This window comes from Acomys russatus, chromosome 23 (genome assembly GCF_903995435.1).
Source record: "Acomys russatus chromosome 23, mAcoRus1.1, whole genome shotgun sequence".
NCBI lineage: Eukaryota > Metazoa > Chordata > Mammalia > Rodentia > Muridae > Acomys > Acomys russatus.
In genome coordinates, this window is record NC_067159.1 from 55414214 (window position 1) to 55428458 (window position 14245).

The following is a 14245-nucleotide window of genomic DNA, read 5'->3' on the forward strand; positions in this document are numbered from 1 at the left end:
ATAATAGGATGGTATTTGGGGCAAAAGTACTGCAAACACTAAAGTGCTCTCCCAAGCACCTAAGTTGCTTAGTTACTCACTAGTGGAGGACATTGGATGTGAGTTCTCTGAGTTTATAAGAAAATGTGCTGATAGTTCACTGTAGACTCAGAACATGAGCCTTTCTCTCTTGTGAGGACACCATAGCGCTCACTAAGAGCAGCCGCCATCACAAAGCTGCAGTCCATAGAGACAGGCACTCTGATGGACCCCACATTTTCACAGGTCCTTGCACTTTGCTCATTTTCAGGCAGGCAGATGGCTCCTACCCCTTGCCTGCATGGTGCAGGTAACAGCAGCCTGCCCTGCATCCTGTGTGGTGTGCTCCCAAGATGTCACCCTGTGTTACCAGCTAACCTACATCGTAGGTAAGAAGCTCGTATTTGCACACAGCAGTGAGTGGTGTAGCCGGCTCTGAGAGCGCTCAGAAAGGCAGCCACCAAAGGAGCAGGCCTTATTTTCTGTCCTTCGTTGTGTCACAACCAATAAGATGTCAATATCTTCAGGGCCAACTAAGATTGTTTTTATTACAAAAGAATATCTGCACCCCATGAAGTTGCTTAAAAACAAAAAGGAGAACTTGGATACCTGAAGCTGTTTCTGTCAGTGCATTGTGCAGATTTAATCCTTACCATCAGCCACAAGAAATGTAAACGGTTCTGAGTCCTGAGCTGCAATGGTTCAGCATTCATAAGATTAAGCAATGTACCAGCAAAACCGATTATTATCAAAGCCCATCTCGTTTTGAAAGTCTGGTCTCTCCCCCTTCTCATCAGTGGTAAATGAGCTGTAGACACGCTAACAAGAAGCACTGCCTGTATTCATTACATATTGCTTGCTTAAGTCAACAATTTAATAAGACACCTTATTAACAAATTTGAGGAGAATGTGATTTACATCCTGATATTCCTGAAAGGGACAAGCAAGCTATAAGTTCTGTCGATGGAAAAATTTCAAGTTCTGAGGAAGACCCTCTCATCCTGTCTGAAAGGACGGGTTTCCTGTTAGTTGGTGAGTGCGCTGTTCCTGGTCAGCACTGGAAGCAGCCACAGTGTGCTCCTACCCCATAAGCAGGCTTCCTGTCACACTCTCCTTTATGGTGTATGTGTGCAAGACAGTAGAGTTGCTGCCCCTCTACATAGCTGTGCTGCCCTGTGTCCTTATACACAAGACGCCACACATGTGGGGCCAGACTTCATGAACACAGAGTCAGAAAGGCACCAAGGCACCAGGCAGCCTTTGTGTCTCCTTGCAGATAAGAGAAAACCAGGGCTTGCTAGAGTCTGCAGCTCCTGGGGCACTGAGGCACCCAGCAAAGGACTCCCCCAGCTCTCAGACACAGCAGTGAGAGGGACACAGTGCCAAACTGGCCAGAGTTAAGGGAATTTAAATAATCAATAACACATGCCTTAGAAAGCGCCCTGATTTAAGTGTGCATGTGCTGCCCGGAGGGAGGGAAAGGATTCTTCCAAGAGAAGGCGCTCTGTGCTTCCTTTGTCTTTTATATTTTTATCTCTTTGTTTCAACCATGGAGTCGTCTGAATTTCCCAGGGGAACCAGGATTTGCTTCTGCCATGGCTTGTTGCTCTAATATCACCTTCATACCTCCTGGGGACAGTGAGCTCCTTCATTGTCATGACCCTGTCATCTACAGTCAAAACAACTTTAGCATGATAAAGATGTGTTACAATGACTCCTGATTACAATGCATCTTTATTGAGTTAAAAATGTGTTGGCTTCTAATGACAGAGCAGCAGTGGCTCAGAGGTGATTATGGAAAGGGATTTAACAGTTGGAAACCTTGGGTACCACCTGTCATCACAGGATGGACTTCATTGGAGGAATAGATATCAGACAGGAGGCCAAGATGGCCTCCCCTTAATGATACCTCTGCTGACTATCTTCCAGTTGTCTGGAGAGAATATGGATCTGATCATGTTAACAACATGAGCCTGGAGCAAATAATTAATAATAATAATAATAACAACAACAACAACCTGAGTTTCTCATCACTCCCTACCCCGACTCACAGCTTTATGCTGGAGAGAAAAGGTGACTGACTTTCTGGCATATATATCCACTGCTGACAAAAATCTGGTTAGGGAGCCTTGTCAAGTCATCCCTGGGGGTAGTAGCCACAGGAGAGCAGAGCTAGCTCATATGAGGACTCAACCTCCAAGGAAGGCCTGAAAAGCCACCTTTAGAGCGATCTCAGTGTGGGTGAGCCCCCAAACCAGTTAGCTCTGCACACTGAGGGTCTCATGTTCTTTAACCGAGCACGTTCCAGGGACAGAGAAGGTAGATAAAAATCCACCATTCTTACAGCTGGCTTTCTTCAAACTTGCAATTGTTTCCGTTTTGTTTCTTCCCACCTGAGTCGCAGGCTCCCTCTGCTCTCCACCCTGTGCCTGTACCTGCCTGTAGCTTGTGCTTTCCTCCCCACAGCCGCTCCGGAGACCACCAGGGTTCTAATCCTCACAGATGGATGCCTCTCCTCAGTACAGAGCACCAACCTCACCCTCCTTGCTAACCTGGCCCTGCTCTCTCTGAGCAGAAACTCGATCTACGGAATTCAGGAAGGCTCTCTGCACGGCCTCACCAAGCTTCGGACCTTGTCTCTGGGCAACAACCATATCCCCAGTTCTTCTCTGTCGGACCACACCTTCAGCAAGCTGCGAAGCCTCCAGGTCCTGGTGCTTAGCAGTAACGCCTTCCGGACCCTGAGAGCAGCCTGGTTCCGGAACACCAAGGCTCTGAACCGACTCCTGCTGGATGGGAATCAGATTACCAACCTCACCGGGAGTTCTTTCAGAGGTGCAAACCTTCACAGGCTCAGGCATCTGGACTTATCCAACAATTTCATTTCCTTCATCGAGAATGCCTTCCAGCCCTTGCCCCAACTGCAGGAAGTGGACCTTTCTAGAAACATGTTGGCCTACATGCCGGATGCCTTTACCCCCGCTGAAGCAGCTTAGCCTCCTGAGCTTGGAAGGGAACCAGTGGAGCTGCACCTGTGACCTCTACCCTCTAGCCCGCTTTTTAAGAAACTTTGTGAAGTCTCCGGCTCGCACTCTCCATAATACCAAAGATTTAAACTGTCAGGTGTTCCCCCCAGCTGTGGCCGCTGCAAAGAGCATGCTGCGGTTATCTGAGACCAACTGTGACTCCAAGGGGCATAACCTCACTCTGGCGCTAAAGGACAGGCGTCCCCTCCTCCCAGGGCAGGATGTGGCCCTGTTGACTGTGCTCGGCTTTGCAGGTAGACCATGGGACAGTAGGGCCCACTTTCCTCCCTCTAGTATATATTCTTGGAGTTCTTGGGTGAGACCTGTCTAGGGAGATGAGTGGTGCAGAGGTGTCAGCAACCTGCCACGGGTTGCTAGAACTTTCTGTTTTAGAAGAGTAGTCAATGAAGAGATAAGAGCCTGAGAATGAAGGGCTAGGGTCCCAGTGGAACTAGTATTATAATCTGGAACGATTAACTTGTCTTGTTACTTAGACTGTCCTTCTATCATGACTGCAACACAGGACTACTTCCTCTGTTTCCGCAACCACACAGTACTGTAATATTTCCTAGGACAAAGTTTAAAGACACGGTGAGCTGTAGGCTTTTTCCTTGGGGCATTCACATCTGTGCACTTTTTCTCCCTGTAAAAGTCACCAATGGGGACGGGAGAGATGGCTCAGTGGGTAAATGCCCTTTTCCCAAGTCTGGCGGCCTGAGTTCCGTCTGCAGGACCTACGTAGGGCAGAGACACACTCCTTCATCGTCCTCTGACCTCCATGAAAATACCAGCAGGAAAACCTCGGGAGCCTCACATGCGTGACCTGCGGGGTCAGGCAGATGCGTGACTTAGAGCAAGCGACTACAAGTCATTGATGCACCTCTATTTTCTCTTTTGCTTGAGGGCTTTGAATTTTTTTGAGGACTTATATTTTTCATCTCTTTCATATATGTGGCCCATACAAAAAAGGGGCAGATATCAATCAATTTTAATAATAATGGAATTTTAAAATGCATTGGCTATCATAGCTTGCCAGACAAATGATACATAGTATTGCCATCATTGAAATTCTTTTCATCTCTCTGTGTGTTTTAGAATGGTCTTGGTACGTGGTGAAAAATTTATTTAGGACAGTGAGGGTCATATGTGTTTTTAATTGTGTGTGTGTGTGTGTGTGTGTGTGTGTACATGCATTCATTCCTCTGTGTGTGTGTCTGTATATGTGTCTGTCTGCTTCAAATTCTCTCTCTCTCTCTCTCTCTCTCTCTCTCTCTCTCTTTGTATGTCAGTGTGCCCATGTGCACGTAATGTATAGAATTGTGCATGTATGTGCGCGTGTGTGTGTTCATGAACGGGCTGTAAATCTGGAGTACAGAGGGCTCCCAATGGCTCCAAGACTGAGTGGTGGATTTTGTGCCACGGACCGTTTATTTGAGGGGAGGTTCCAGGTGAATGAGCTCTTTGACTCCTGATTGCTGCTCTTCTCATGGAAATCAGACAACAGAGTGGCCACCAGGCAGCCATCAAATCCCCTCAAAAGGGAATCTGTACTCCCCGAAACACAGATTCTTTTAACATCTGTGTAACAAAAATCAGTAAAAAAAACGCCAAGAAGCTATTTACCACAAATAACAAAAGCACCACAATCACAACAGCAGCAGATTTTCTCTGTTCTTACCCAGAATCTGAGAGCCGGACAATTAACAGATATTCCAGAGAAAACGCAGCTGCTCAGCTAAGTAGCAGGTACTGGGGTTCAAACAGGACTGGGACATGCCAGGGCGCAGAGCATGAAACGGGCAGTGCAGGCATGTTCACTGCAGCACACGAGTAGCCGCCCACTTTCCAGTGAGTGTTCTCAACCTTAAGGAGGAAGGGATCCTGTGAACATAGCCAGGCCTTCCAACCACAGTGAAGTTCTACACACGAGCTTCACCAGGCACTGCTCGGGGACCTCACAGCACAGTGTCTCCTACAATGACTTTTAGAACCAGAGACTTGGAGATGTGTTTTGTAAGGGAATGGCTCTTTGTCTGCACAGAGACGGGCACAGATCTGAAAGATTCCAAAGTTCTGTCAAAATAACAGGGAGCTTAAGATATATGGGTCCATTCTGGCTCTGAAATCTTATTATTCTCGAGAAAGGAGTCCAGGCAGAATTTGGGGATTCCCTGTGTCTGGTATTACTGGATTACTGGCACCTGCTTGGCTTTTCCACGGATTCGGGGTAGGGGAGGGGGTGCTCAACCTCCAGTCCTAACACATGCACAGCCGGAGCTTTATCCACAGAGCCAGCGGCTCTGCCTAGTTGGGGGATTTTTGCCAGATTTTTGGATTTTCTTTAATCTTCATCTCTAACAATCTTCCCTGACACCCTCCTCTTTCTTTCAAGTTCAAAAGGGTGTGCTCATTAATAGTGTTGCCGGGAAGACAACAGGGCACGTGCAGCCAACTGCTTAGTCTCAGCCACAATCTTTACTGAAGAGTGAGGAACACACTTGCCCGAAGCCACACAGCAGGAGGCAGACCCCTCTGTCCAGCCTGTACTGACGCCATCATCACTGCCGTCCCCATTGTCACAGTGGGGTTTGTTAGATTAGACAACCCAGTGCTGCTGCTCTCAGAACGCAGGAGAAGAATTCTTTCTGCTACAGTCAACAAACATTTCTGCAGTACCAACGTTGTGCCTGAGCTTTGGGCTTTGGGGATATGGTGATTTAAAAAAAAAAAAAGGCTGAAAATTCTGTTTATGCACAATGTGTAATTCTGAAAGAGGGCCAGATGAGGAACAGGCAAAATAAAGGAAGTGTATATCCACTGACTCAGTGTCATAATGGAATAAACAGAGGAGATATATTGGGAGGGGGGGAATTAGGGAGGGTGTGACTCAGAGATTGGCTTGGCTATCGAAGTGGCTGGGGACACCATTGTCCAGATGAAAAACTGAGGTAGGAAAGAGAAGGACTTCCCACAGCATTGGAAATACGGACCTCTTCCTGTTTTACTGAGCCAACCTGTGTCTACCTGGTACAGGAAATGTCACGGCCAGGCCCTCCAAAGTAGATATTATCACATAGAGTTCAGAGGAAACACTGAATCCTTGTACAAGACAGAGAAAGCAAGCATCCTTTTGCCAGACTTTGAAAACAAACAAACAACCCCCACCTTAAAAAAAACAAAACAAAAACAAACAAACAAAAAAAAACTTTGAGGAGTTGGAGGTGCTGACTTAGACTTTAGAGGACAATTAAATAAGCAAGCAGAGTCTCTGTGAACACAGCGGAGGCTGCCGTGCTCCCTGAGTAGAGTGAACAAAGGGCTTGGAGCACAGAGCTTGGAGAAGGAGGAGAAGGAAACATTGAGGTAACTGAGGAATTCAGCCTTCCTGTTGGCTGGACAGACATGGCGGGTCTTCGGGATCAGGTAAGATAAGCCCATAGCATGTAGGGCCCACCTGTCTTTGAGGATTAGGGTCTTGAGACTTTTGGAGAGTCTAACCTTTCTTATTATCTATGACTGTCCAAAAAACAAATGGAGAATTAAAAATTTTTTTCTCATAAGTTGAAAACAGTCCTCTTATACTGAGTGAACTACAGTCTCTGAAAAAAAAAATCTCCATTTCCAACTAAAGAGACCCCAAGTGTTATTATCTTTAAATAATATATTGGAGTGTGTGTGTGTGTGTGTGTGTGTGTGTGGTGGTGTAGTATGTCATATGTGTGTCACTGTGTGTACATGATGGCTAGGGGGGGGATGGGGTGTACTACCCTATCAGCCTCCACAGGCTTCTCTCACTGAACCTGGCAGCCAGCAAAACACACTGAGTCTCTTGCCTCTGCCTCACATAGCTTTGGGGTTACAGTGCACATGTGACCACACCCCGATTTTTTCATGAATGTTGGAGATTTGAACTCAAGCCCCAGTTTGTGCAAAAAGCCCTATTAGCCAGGAAGCCTCTTCTCATGGTTTTCCTGTGCTGATGGATGCCTCCTGTGCCTTCGCCTGTGTGAGCATTATACTTTTCCCATGATGCCCTTCTAATTGTCTTTTTGTTTGCCACAGGAGCGGTTGGTCTCACATGTGCAGGGTTAGTCATATTTAACTGGAAACTTCAACAAGGCAGAGCAAATGCACGCCCATCCAAAACCCTCTGTTGCAGAACCCTCGATGAATCCCTGTGTGCTCATGAAGCAAGAAAAGGCCATGCCGTGGGCTACTGTAACTGCCACTTAACTCCAAGAAATGAGACAGAGGTCATGTCTGATGTGGGCTCCAGAAAGGAAGCGCCGCTTAGCCAGGAAAACAGCCATCAAGCAGTGTGGGCCTCCAAGTCTACAGCCCTGGATGCATCGTTCAGAGAGCTGAAAGGGAGAGGCTATGGGGCAGAAGGGGCTCAGGCTTGCCTGGGTGATGAACTGCTACAGACAGGATGCTTGGGGCCCCCCGGGAACAAGAAAGCTCCTTATGATGCAGACGTAGTTACAGGGTGTTGTCCAAAGACAGCTGAGAAGCTAAGCAGCCTGGAAAATGGAGAAATTCGGTCTCAAATCCTGCCATATCATGGAGGCAGAAAAATAGGTGAGTTTGATTTTTAGGAAATTCTTCTTTGCTTAGTTTCTGGGATGATGAAGCCCCTTTTTCAATGTCTCCAGCAGACAAGTACTATAAAATTCACTGTAATCTGTTTCTTCCTTCTCTGAAAAGTGCTTATGTGTATGTATGCAAACGCACAAGTGAGTTTCTGAGAACGTGTGTGTATATAAGCACACGCATGTGCCAGTCTGTGTCTATGTGTATAAGCACACATGTGTGCATATCTGAGTACTGTGTGTGTGTGTAAATCTGCATGTATGCATGTCTGAGTATCTGTATATGAGTGCCTGTGAATTTGTCTCTGTGAGTGGGAGTGTGTTTCCTGTGTAAGTGTGAGCATAGTCTCTCTGTGTGAATGTGTAACTTTATGTGCACCTGACACCTCAGAATGCTTCAGAGAGAGAGAGAGAGAGAGAGACAGGAGAGAGACAGACAGACAGACAGAAAGACACACACACACACACACACACAGAGAGGAGAGCGAGAGGAGAGAGAGGAGAGAGAAGCCTCAATAGCAATATTGCTCAGATTTCTGCGAGGGTGGGTACCAGCTTTCATCTCAACATCCTCTGAGCCCTGATGCGATCTGTAGTAAACAGCCTTCCTGGAGTGTAGTATTTGAGAAGAATGACCTCCTAAGCCAGTGATTCATTTCAGGAACGCTGTCAAGACACACACTTTGCTCGCTGAGCTGTCAAGGATGATAACTTCTCAGTTCTGGGAAAGTCAAGGCTTAATTCATTGTCCCATGTTGGTAGCCCAGTGGACCTGGCCATGACACCTACCTGCTGTCCACAGGCAATGCCAATATTTATGTGGAGGCAATGAATCATGCGTCCTCCTTTCTTTCCTGAATGCGAGGGCAATGTTTTCAAGCCCTGCAGTGCAGACTCCCACAGCTGTTCCGAAACGAGGCCCTGCCGCTTATTTCAACCAGTTTGGAAGAAGAAAGATTCTCTGTTGAAAAATGAATGACAGAGGAATCATGTGACACACTTACTGTGGGGATCTGGCCCTAAGGCTGGATTCGGGCACCGCAGGATAAGAATGAAACTGTATTTTATTTCCTATGTGGCATAAGGCAGGATGTGAGTTTATCTGACTGCTCTTCTTGCTGGTTCCTTGGGGCTGATGGTTTGACTCCAGAGAAAGATGGCCAAGAAAAAAGGGGGAAAAAAAAGGGCTTCTATAGAAATCAGAAAAGATTGGTTTTACTTTATAAGAAATAAGGGCTTAGCTTTTTCATTTCCTTTTAGATTTTAGTGGTACCTAAAGCCTTGCTTGGTATGTCTGTGGGGGAGTTCTACACACCAGAGGACACAGCTGATTAACCTTTTGTAGCAATGGCTCCTTGGTTTGTCACACCAAGGTGACCTTGAGGACACACCTGCAGTTCTGCAGCATTGGGGTGGGAGGGAAGAATTCACTAAAGTGGTCAAGGCCACACTTGGTCCTGAAGAAAAGCCTGAGTTTGTGCCTGGGGAGAGAGAAGGTGCCAGAGTTATCTAGTTGGATGGTCCTTGCTGTTTACCTTTCCTTTCTAGAACTCTCTGAAAGTCTGAAAGTCCAATAAAGTCCATCATTCTTTCCCTCAGGGCACTCTCACACAGTCCCCATTTAATCCAGCCTTTCCACACGAGCAGCTTTCTCAGGGTCACCCACAAATGTGCCTGAGGGCACAGTGACATTCTAGCTTGGGGTGTGCTTAACCTCTTTTTTCCTCCCTAAAGAAAACAATTACTTGAAACAAGAGAAAGTAGGCTGGTATTCCTCGCGGACAAGAGCCTGATAGTGTGCTCTGAGCACTGATGAGAAACTGGGGGAAGTCAAACATCTAAATAAATTTCCCTTAAAAGTCCCAAGATAGAAGAGCATCCACAACAGAATGTAGCTCTTATTAAAATAAAATGAGATTATAAATTATAATATTTATCACATTGTGTACTTCTTCTTATGAGGACAATTAGTATTAGAGATATTATTGAAAGTGTACTATTAATAATATATTTACCTACACTATTTTAAAGTCAAAGGTAGATATTGCTACCAGGCACTTATAAATAACTTACCCACTTAAAAATAACTCTTTAGTGGATATTACATTAAGTTGAAGAAAGTAAAATAAAAGGCCTTCGCTAAGGCAACAAGTGTTTTTGCTGTCGCTATTGTCTGGGTTACTCTCTTTAAGGCCTGAACATTGCTTAATATTTCATCTACGTTCTTCCAAATTTGTATTCCAAGATGGAAAATGAGTAAGAAAAACCTATTATGCCATTTGAAAAGGATTCAGATGCCATTCAACTTTAAAGCTAACATAACCATGACGGAATCTGAATACGAGTTAACGTGAATGTTATTTACACTCCTAATGCCACAGTGTCTAACTCAGCATCATAGCTGTCTGACAGGTGGCTATTAAGAACCCGGCTGCAAACACATCAAATAGCCAAGGTTCCTTGTTGGTGTCTGCAGAAAATTAGGAAATACTCACGAATTCTCATAATTAAAGGAGTCATTTCACAATTTTCCTAAGGTTCTTAGACCTCGGTTGGCTGGGACACTACGACTACGCCTGGTGGTAAATTCTTGCATTTGTTGTTCAGCAGATACGAGCAGTGACACATTTAGGAGCAGATATGGGACATCTGCCTCAACCTTGGCAGGAGAGAGTGTTGGGACACATTTAACAAACAAACCATGGCAGCCTCCAATAAGAAGAGGAGACAATGCTGCACCACCGCCCAGACAGAGCGCTTTCATCACCAGCTCATCCTCCAAGCTCTGGGAGCCAAGGGCAGGTGCTGCAGACAGGACCCTCCACAGACATAGAGTGGGGTATGACAAACACCATGGGTCCTTAAAGCAGAGCAGGCCTACACATGCTCATCCAAACACTTCCTTCACCTGCAAGTATGTGTCCTGGGATGAATTTCAAGATTTCATGAAAGAGAAGAAGCCAGATCGCAGAGAGCACACAAAATCTGAAAAAGAGCAAATTCAAATTAACAGAGCAATAGAAAAATTCCTCAGGAGCCAGGGATCCAAAGAAAAATCAAGGCTGTCAGCAAAAAATAAGAAGGCATATTCTACAAAGAGGGTTAAATTCCAGCATCCTGACTCAGTGAGGGCCAACAGGTTGGTGGGCTCAGCAGAAACACCAGTCCCCTGGAGACAGCTAGATTGTGAAACCCACTGCCCAACTTCCTTGGATCTCAGAAAATATGCCAACCTAGAGAAAGACAAGGAAGGGGGAGAAAGGATTCCAGAGGAACAGGCTCTGAAAAAGAGGAGATCCAAGCCATGTCCTCCGAGTGAAAAAACAAAGAGACAGAATTTAAGGATAAAGTTAGATCTGCACCCCTTTGGAAAAACTAGGGTCCACCCTGAGGAATCCCCACAGAAGTCCCCCAGTAAACGAACAAGATTATCTTCTGAGAAGACAGCCAGGACGTCTGAAGGAAAATGCAAAACAAAACCTCTGTCCTTGGTCAGTTCTCAACCGCCAGAGAGAAGCAGCCATGCTAAACCCACATGTTCAAAGGAACCACTGGCAAGCACCCAAGAGCAGACCCCTTATCGCGAACCAAGTGGCACCCTCAGAGCTGAAAGCTTGTCTGTAGGCGATCGAGGGGGCTCTGGGCAGGGCAGCAGCTACCCAGTGGGCCGCACTGCTGATGGAAGCTCATCAGCACTGCCTCAGCCTACAGTCAAGGCCGCTGAGCATGGGTGCTCACACCCTCTTTGCTCACCTGAGCTAATAGTAAATGCTACTGGTCCACAAATAGAAGTTCTGGGTCCCTCCCCAGCCTGCCTGGGAAACGGAGAGAGTAGAGTTTTACCATCTCAACACTCCAGGGGCATTTCTGACCCCTTAGCAATGGTGTCCACTCAATACATGGACCAGGATAAATTAAAGACCAATGAGTTAAACCAGTTTGCTTTGTCCCTTGGTGACCAGGTAACTGACACCGTCAGCAAAGATCACAGTTTAGATGAAAATCAAGCTTTACCACAGGAAGAGCAAAAACCAGGCCACAAACAGATTCGAAGTGAGGAAAAACCATTAATGAATAAATTCAAGCCATCACCTGAAAGTGTGGGAAATTGTATTACAGGTGAGGAAAGAATGGAAGCAGGAGACAAAATTGCCCGCACAGAGGATGGTGGCTCCTCCCCCGTTGCCTGGACGCAACCACACAGCGACCTGCCATTCGTGGCGCCACATGGTACTCCACACCAACAAGGCAGTAGCGGAAGTGCGTCACGAGGAGATAACCGTGGGGATCCCCCAGGGACACAGGCAGAGGTGAAAAAGCAGAAACAGACATTTGATGAGAGGAAAACAAATTCTAGTGCAGTAAGTTGGATGATAGTTTCCACTAAAGACCTGAGTGAGGCAGACCCTCAAACTCACAACCACAGGTCTCATTGCAGAGACTCTGGAGAGAACCAAGCAGCCAGAGATGGCAGTGAACACAGGGAAGCTGCCAGGACAGTGGGGATGCCGGGAGCTCCCCCTCCTTCACAGGAGGTGAATGTCATCCGTTCTGAGGCTGAAAACAGGAGGGAGGGGGGAGAACTCTAACTCCTAAAACAGAAAATGAAGCTGAAAACCCTGCTTGAAGATGTTCACCCATCGAGTGATGCTCCTTCAAGGGATAGGATGATGGAAACTTTTGCCTAGTCCTGGAAAAATCAACCAAGAAGCCTCAAACAAATAAAAGTTTCAACATGGATGAACATTTGCATCTGATGTATATTTTATGGAAATTGTTACGCACTTCTCAATTAGTGCTATTACAATTTTGCTTTCTACATCGATGATTATATATCCATGTGTGCCTGATCTGTTTCCTTAATTATGCTGTAATGAAAATTCAGTCGTGTTTGTTAACTGTACTGCACAGTGGTACATTTTACCCACTTGTAATCCTTCTGTTGATAATTTTCTTAGATCTTAAGTAGAAGTCTTTAGAAACCTGCTATTTCTCTAGGAGGAAAAAAAAAAAAAAATGAGGATTTCTAGGCCAACTGTAAAAATTTGAAAAGTCCTCTAAGTCCAGAAGAGGGCGATCTCAGCTTCTTTCCTTTCAGAAGGGCAAACAGGTTTCAGAAGCAACACAATGGCTCAAGAACAAAAGGAATTTTAACGAGCTTTATCACCAATTGTTATTAGTATAAGACTTTGAAAACCAAATAAGCATTAGCATGAGGTTCCATCTCTGCAGTTGAGATTACCTCTGCTGTTTTTTGAGACACCCGTCCTTGCACAAAGGAAGCAAATGTCCTAATAAATACTGGATTTAACAGCAACGGTGAATAAGCCTCTTCCATTGAAAGTCACATTTACTCGGAAACTACAGGTCCAGCCAGGCAATTCATTACCAATACCCCAGTAAGATGCTTGGTGTGTACATTCCCAGAACAGAATCTATCCTTCACATGGGCTGGGGTGGGTGGAAACAAATATTCTCTTTCCCATCATTCTGTCTGTCCTGGCCTCCATGTCCTTTTAGGTATATTTGATATTTATAATATTAAACAAGCATAAGGGATTGCTCAGCCATTGCAGACACTGCTTGGGGCCTCACTTCTATTTGCCATGCAGAGCTGATAGCAAATGACGGACAATTCTAGTTTTGAAAGCCCTTCAGCCCCTCCCTCTGTCTTACCAAGAGGCAGATGTCTCTGGCTTAGTTCTTGCCCTACCTGTTTTCATTTGGCCTCTCTGCCTGGGCTCCATTCCCATGTTACACCCCCCCCCCCCGCCTCCTCCACTTCTATGTGGGAAGCAACTCTGAGGCTAGAGGAACATCTTCCTGCTGTCCTGGACGGGCAGTTTCCTCCGTTCCGACTGACAGCTCTCTTGGAAAGGAGATGGAGCGATGGTTTTGTTTTTATATCTTTCATTTTCCTAATGTTTAAAAGTTGCTGTCTCTGTAATGACAGGGGCTTAGCTTTGTTCTCTCTCCTTGCTGCCACCAGTGTTCTAGCTGGGCAGGCCCAAAACCTCTTCTTCTTCATCACTGGCTGCATCTCAGAAGGCAGCAGACACCCCTGAACACTATCCTCGCTTCCTTAGGTTGCGTCCTTTGCAATAGTCATCAGGTTTATGTTAGCCCCGAAATCCCTATGGCAACCATACAAGTGCCTGTTATAATCAGCTGGATCACAGTGCCAGCAGCTCCCTGGGGGGTGTTCTGACCTCACAGCCTTTGCTTCAGCTTCCACACTTTAGATCTGTCTCTCCTGGCCACATTCTCCTAGGGTTCTTGTTGTTCAATGCCTAGTTTTAGGCTCCCTCCCAGGGATGCTCTTTCTGAGGCTGAGGTTGGGGCTGGAGAATCCGTGCCTCCATAGAGACACAAGGGTGGAGTGAGTGATGTGGAGCCACACAGTCAAAGACAACTCACCAGTTATTTAATGAACAGAATTACATGTAATGATTTCAGGAAATGACGAGAAAGCCTTCATACCTAACAAATATATTTCTAAGGACATATTTCTGATATACATCTTTCACTGCATTAGTGGTAATGTTAAAATGATCAATAGTCTCATGCATAGATGTGTGTTGCATTTTCCAAGGCTTTCCAAAACCTGACTTT

General features: G+C 45.9%; 1 protein-coding gene across 1 annotated transcript; it reads left to right on the forward strand.

The window, feature by feature from the left end:
* Positions 1-319: 319 nt before the first annotated feature.
* On the forward strand, positions 320-12222 carry LOC127206116 (leucine-rich repeat-containing protein 53-like). Its single transcript, XM_051165408.1, is given in 5 exon segments — positions 320-407; positions 2485-2996; positions 2998-3298; positions 7107-7622; positions 10244-12222. Coding segments are annotated over 5 exon segments (3396 nt in total).
* The last annotated feature ends 2023 nt before the right edge of the window (positions 12223-14245 follow it).